Here is a 6,904-nt window from a genome sequence, read left to right as displayed (position 1 = left end):
AATATATATAATAATATATTAATATTATATATACATATATGTATATATATTAATATATATATATATAATATATATATAAGTATTAATGATTAGTAGTATATATATATATATAGAATATATATATATATATATATATATATATATACATATATATATAATATATATATATATAATATATTGATATATATATGAACTAGATACTAGTATAATATATATAACATCTATATATATATATATATATAATATATATTATAATATCTATATATATATATGTATATATATATATATATATAGTATATATATATATATATATATATATATATATAATATAATATATATATATATATATATATATATATATATATATATGTGTGTGTGTGTGTGTGTGTGTGTGTGTGTGTATTGTATATATATTGTTTATCTATCAACCTATCCACCCTTCTATCAACACGGACACACATTCACACACACACACACAACTTTCTGACTGCTGTATAGCCATTCAAATTATATGCGTTACTTCGTCATTTATTTGTACCTAAAGCTCATAAATAAACATATGTAAATTAATACTATTCGTCTGTAAGTGTTATGAGTTCTCAGCACACTAATCCACGCTGAATCAGATAATCCTTAAAGCAGGATCATGTAACACTTACTGATAACATTGTTGATGTTGTGAAACATACCTGTTATGTAACTGGACTGGCAGATCAAAGGAAGAAACTTTATGTGTCTTTCTGGGAGTTCTCTGTCTGTCTATTTGTCTGCCTGTCTGACTATCTGTCTGTTTGTCTGTCTATCTGTCTGTCTGTATGTATGTATGTATGTCATGTCTGTCTGTCTGTCAGTATGTCTATTTGTCTGTCTATCTGTCTGCCTAACTGTCTGTCCGTCTGTCTGTCTATCTGTTTGCCTGTCTGTCTGCCTGTCTGTCTGCTTGTCTGTCTGTCAATTTGTCTGTTTGTCTTTTTGTCTGTCTATCTGTCTGTCTGTCTGCTTGCCAACCTGTCTGTCCCCCTAATAATGATGAAAATAATAACAGAAATATTAACACGAAAATAATACAACAACAATAATAAGGATAATGATGATGATGGTGATAAAAGAAAGACCAGAAAAAACAACGAAAAAAAAAAAAAAACGCTCAAATAGAATACCCTCTTAACCCCCCACCCCCCTTAAGCCTGATCATCCTGCCATCTATCGTCAGTTCCGAGAAAATCTTTTTTTACGTGTATTTTCCTTACGGGAGAGGGGGGGGTAGTAGAAGGGGTGGGGGGAGTAGTAGAAGGGGTGGGGGAGGGGATGGAATAGATGGCTTTCAAATTATCCTTTTTTCCTCCTCTTTTTCTTCCCCTTAAGCCAAGGTTTTAGGAGATTCAAACGCGATCTCCACCAAATGCTGCAGAACGTTTACCTGGGTTTCGGGCAGATCTGTTCTTGAGAAGTTTTCGTCGCAAAGAAAATGGAAACATCTTGTTTTTCGCTAAGCTTTCTGAGCCTCAAACGGGATAAGAGAATGTCTTTTATTGGCGTAGAAGCGAAATAGGTTTAGGCCTGCGTGTGTGCGTGTCTGTTTGTGTGTACTCGTGTACACACATATATATACATGCGTATCTATTCTCTATACATATTGCGGCATGCACGATTTGTGTAAGCTATTAGACCAGAAGACTACGTGGTACTTAATATACTTACCACGTGGGCTTCGTGTGTTTACCACGTGGGCTTTCTATATTTACCACGTGGGCTTCATGTGTTTACCACCTGGGCCTCATGTATTTACCACGTGGGCTTTCTATATTTACCACGTAGGCTTCATGTGTTTACCACGTGGGCTTTCTATATTCACCACGTGGGCTTCATGTCAGTTCGGAACCATCGCCTCAGCGGGAGCCTAGTTGCCGACTATCGCTAACCCTGTTGGATCCTTCAGTTCGCCTCCAGGAGTCACCGTGTCAAGGTCACCCTCAGCCTCCGGTCCCCAGGGCTAGTCGGCCGGACATCACCCACTGCACTAAGCACTTGATCCCTTATATTATTATCGTGTTCCTTGTTCGTGTGTACTCTTCATCAATAAAGAGCCAAGCCGTACTAATCTATCACTGTCCAACCATTCATTGTATTAAGACAGCCATAGGCTTTTACAGATATATATGTATATCTAAAATACTGAATGCAGATAGATAGATAGATAGATAGATATATAGAAAGATAGTTAGATAGAGAGAGAGATAGATAGATAGATAGATAGACAGGCAGATAGAGAGAGAGGGGGGAAGAGAGAAAGAGAGAGAGAGAGAGAGAGAGAGAGAGAGAGAGAGAGAGACAGAGAGAGAGAGAGAGAGAGAGAGAGAGAGAGAGAGAGAGAGAGAGAGAGAGAGAGAGAGAGAGAGAGAGAGAGAGAGAGAGAGAGAAAAAGCAGAGAAAAAAAGAAGAAAAATACAGCAATACATCACGAAAAGTACACAGATTCCGACAAAGACAAACCCATAAATCACCGTCCTTTTATCCCCGTTTTTCTTTGAGAAAACCTCCTCCCTTTCCCCCCCTCCCCCTCCTGCCCCCCTCCCCCCAACACAAAGCCATTAGCAAGTGGAATTACTAAAACGAAAAGTCAAAAAAAAAACGGGAGCCTTAATCTCCTAAAAAGATATAATGAATAATTACCTGGTATGTAGGTAAACAGAAGGAGGCAGGTAGCGGTGTAGGCCATAGCGTACTGAGTGTTCATGAGTGGGAATATCTGAAATAATTCCCAGTTCCACTCCGTTCCGCTGTCGATGTTGGGGCAGATCTGGTTTCTGGAATGAGACGGTTTATCTGCAGTTGGTCGAGTTTTTGAAGTGTTTCGTTTCTGGTTTGCTATCTCTTTATTACTCTCTTCCGCTTTCTCTCTCTTTCTCATTCTCTCTTGTCCTTTCGCTTAATCGTTCTGTCTCACTCTCTCTTGCTCTTTCGCTTTCTCTCTCTTTCTCACTCTCTCTTTGTTTCTTTCGCTTTCTCTCTCTTTCTCACTCTCTCTTGTTCTTTCGCTTTCTCTCTCTCTTTCTCACTCTCTCTTGTTCTTTCGCTTTCTCTCTCTTTCTCACTCTCTCTTGTTCTTTCGCTTACTCTCTCTTTCTCACTCTCTCTTGTTCTTTCGCTTTCTCTCTCTTTCTCACTCTCTCTTGTTCTTTCGCTTTCTCTCTCTTTCTCACTCTCTCTTGTTCTTTCGCTTTCTCTCTCTTTCTCACTCTCTCTTGTTCTTTCGCTTTCTCTCTCTTTCTCACTCTCTTGTTCTTTCGCTTTCTCTCTCTTTCTCACTCTCTCTTGTTCTTTCGCTTTCTCTCTCTTTCATACTCTCTCTTTCTTTTTCACTCCTTGGCTTTCTATCTTTCTCATTCTCTCTCTCTCTTTCTCGCTTTCTTTCTCTCCCTCTCTCTCTCTCTCTCTAATATGAATCTATCGGCCTGTTTATCTCAATTTCTCTCTGTCTCCTTTTCGAAACTAGCTACATAGCATTACCTATGAACTTATCATTATTATTATAATACTCTCTCTCTCCTTCCTTCCCTCCCTCCTCCCCTTCTTCCCTCTCCCTCCCTCCTCCCCTTCTTCCCTCTCTCTCCCTCCCTCCCTCCCCCACCCTTCTTCTCTCCCTTACCCCTTCTCCTCCAGACTATGAAGCCTCACTGAACAGCATGGAGATATACCAGAGGGCGAACAGAAGAAGAGTCTCCCTTTCTCCCACCCTCCCTCCTTCTCTTTTTTCCTCTCTCTCCTTCTTTCCCTCTCTCTCTCCTTCCCTCCCTCTCTCTCTCCTTCCCTCCCTCTCTCTCTCCTTCCCTCCCTCTCTCTCTCTCCTTCCGTCCCTCTCTCTCTCCTTCCCTCCCTCCTTCGCTCCCTCTCTCTCCTTCTCTCCCTCCCTCCCTCTCTTACCCTCCCTCCCTCCCTCCGTCCTTCCCTCCCCTTCTCTCTCCCCCCCTCCCTCCCTCCCTCTCTCCCTTACCCTCCCCCTCCCCCTCTCCCCCAGACGCCTCGCCCCCTCACCTGAACAGCATGAAGATGTACCAGAAGACGAACAGCAGAAGGGTCATGATCCCAGCGGCTTTCCACTCGGGGAAGAAGGCGAGGGGGATACTCTCCACCTCCCGGGCGTTCCTAAGGGCGCCCCGGTCCACGGGCGTGAGTCCCAAGTCCCTAGCCAATTCAGATACTCTCGCTCGCGCCGTCGCGTCGTTGCCGCAGATGGGGACCTGTATGTAGGACGAGAGGGAAGGGAACGGTGGGCGGGTTGGGAACGGTGGGCGGGTTCGGAATCACAGGGTTAGGCAGGGGATAGGATATCGATTTGTTATTATTATTGTTATTATTGTTATTATTATTATTATGAATTCATTATTATTATTATTATTATTAATTCGAAATTATTATTATCATCTAATTCATTATTACCATTATTATTATTATTATAATGATAATTCTTATTATTAATTTCATTATAATTCATTATTATTATTATTAATCTATTATTATTATTATTATTATTATTTATTATAATTATTATTTTTATTTATTTATTTATCAATCACTTTTTTTTTTTTACTTTTTTGGGTGGTGGTACATGCGTATAGATAGAATAGTAGTGATAGTAATTTACACTTAAACCAGTAGCATCATTAATAACAAAATTATAAAAAAAATCTCCCCCCTCTCTCTCTCTCTCTGACACACAATGATAGCTGTTCTTATCTCTTACTATTACAGCTCTTAATATTGCCGCTATAAATCATTTCAGCGAACATTAGTCAGACAAATGATTCCCAACCTCGGAAGACCTTGAAATGAGTCATGGAAAAAGTAGGTTATTAGTTCACGGGAAGCAGTTTGATAATTCAACGGGAAATTAAAACCGATCTTCATTACAGCCGCTGGTTGGTGGGCTGTTAAAAATCCAGTTTTTCCCGCGGACTATATTGTGAAAGAAAAGAAACGAAAAGAAAAAAGTAAATAAACGTAGGGAACTCCAGCTGTAGTACGCTCTTGTCGTTTTGAAAAATTCCGTCTGCTAACGACGATAAAGCGCAATCTCTGACAACATACGCGTCATTTCGGAGTAAAATTCTGCGCCTCTATGACACGACACCATAAGGGCGAAATCGGAATGAAACTAAAGTGGCCAACAAACAGCTCGCTCGGGAAGGCTCGGGTTTTCGCAAGCCCCGCCCATTTCTAAATTGAAAAAATAGCGGTATCATTGAGTATTAAGACAGTGGCAATTAATGATAAACAGTTAATGATGAACAGGGGGAAAATGTACCAATGATTCGTACTTTCAGAGTATCACGTACTTATTGGAGTAAAATTAGCATGTGCAGGAAAAAGTTGTCACTCGAACATCTCGAATCCAGTCTTTTGAATTGTATGGCGTGATAATCCTTTTTAAAATTGCCAGAGTGATGAAGGTCGAACCTAAAATCACATATCAAGTACTCGTAAGCATATCACTCTTAGATGATGAAGCATAATACATAATACACTGTAGCTCCTTTAAGATCTATCATAGTGAAGGTTACAACCATTACCGCAAAGGATACGAATGCAACGCTATGACCACGATTTCAGCATTGATTGGAATTAATAATCAATGATTACCTTTATATCATGACGTAAGAATTTATACAAAGTTGTAATACTAGTAGTAGATTTGAAAAAAATGAAGTGCAGACGTTGCTATAATTAATAAATAAGTTACAAGCATCTTGATCTGAAGTCTAGGCTCCATCATCGCATTCGCATGAGTGGGGAATACCTGGAATATTTCCCGTTCCTATTCCCATTTGCTCTACGCCATTACCTCGCGGCTGCCTTGAATATTGCCGTGCTGGAGGGCGTAGGCCGAGAGGGTGTTGAAAGCCTTGACCACGTGACTCTCCGGAAGAAGCTCCTGAAGTTTCTCGCCAAGACTCAGGTTCTTGAAGGAGGAACCTGGTGCTCTGACAAGACCAGAGGGAGAGTTTAGCGTTCACGAGAGAGTTTTTTGGAGAAAGAGATATTACTAATAGTGATGGCTAAAAAAACATAATAAAAAAACTAATAACAGTTGGAAAAAATATTATTACTGAAGATAATGGTTGGAAAAAACATTATTGCTGAAGATAATGGTTGAAAAAAATAAATTGAATATGATGGTTGAAAAAAAATGTTGAATATAATGGTTGAAATTTTTTTACAGAAGATAAGAGTTGAAATAACTATTACTGGATATAATGGTTGAGAAAAAAATTACTTGAAGATAACCCTCACAAAATATATATTACTGAATATACTTAGGGGGAATTATGATCGGCAACAATGCTAAGTATGGATTATATATCATGACTTTTACCTGTTACTAATATCCACCACGATTTTATTTTTGAGTTCTTGGCGAGGCAGAGAGTGATGGTGATCAGCTGGGATGGCCAGGATTACTACGTCACCTCGAGAGAGTGCCTCGCTCACTGTTGTCACTATAGCCACTTCCTTCAGCCGAACTCTGGGTTGCAAACTTGGTTTTAGTGGATGAAAAAAAAAAAAAAAAAAAAAAAAAAAAAAAAAAAAAAAAAAAAAAAATATATATATATATATATATATATATATATATATATATATATATATATATATATATATATATATATATATACGTACACACGCACACACACACACACACACACAGATATATATGTATATGTATATATATATATATATATATATATATATATATATATATATATAGATAGATAGATAGATAGATAGATAGATAGATATATAAGAAAGAAAATAAAAAAGTTAAATAGATTTATGGAAAAAAAGTTATAATAAGTTTATAAAAATTAAAAATTGAATACACTCTCGTTTCCTCTTCATGTTTTTTCAA

At 38.3% G+C, this 6,904-nt stretch overlaps 1 protein-coding gene across 1 annotated transcript in view; it reads right to left on the bottom strand.

Annotated features, from left to right (window-relative positions):
* Nucleotides 1–6,904, bottom strand: part of LOC119568209 (metalloreductase STEAP4-like) — a gene marked incomplete in the record, with an annotated part of 21,223 nt that overhangs the window by 11,103 nt on the left and 3,216 nt on the right. Inside the window, 4 exon segments of the mRNA XM_037916637.1 lie at nt 2,674–2,807; nt 4,036–4,241; nt 5,843–5,981; nt 6,374–6,523. Coding sequence (XP_037772565.1) covers nt 2,674–2,807; nt 4,036–4,241; nt 5,843–5,981; nt 6,374–6,523 — 629 coding nt within the window.

This window comes from Penaeus monodon, chromosome 43, assembly GCF_015228065.2.
Source record: "Penaeus monodon isolate SGIC_2016 chromosome 43, NSTDA_Pmon_1, whole genome shotgun sequence".
Lineage (NCBI taxonomy): Eukaryota > Metazoa > Arthropoda > Malacostraca > Decapoda > Penaeidae > Penaeus > Penaeus monodon.
Note: the sequence above shows the minus strand (reverse complement) of the source record. Positions and strands in the feature narration are given on the sequence as shown.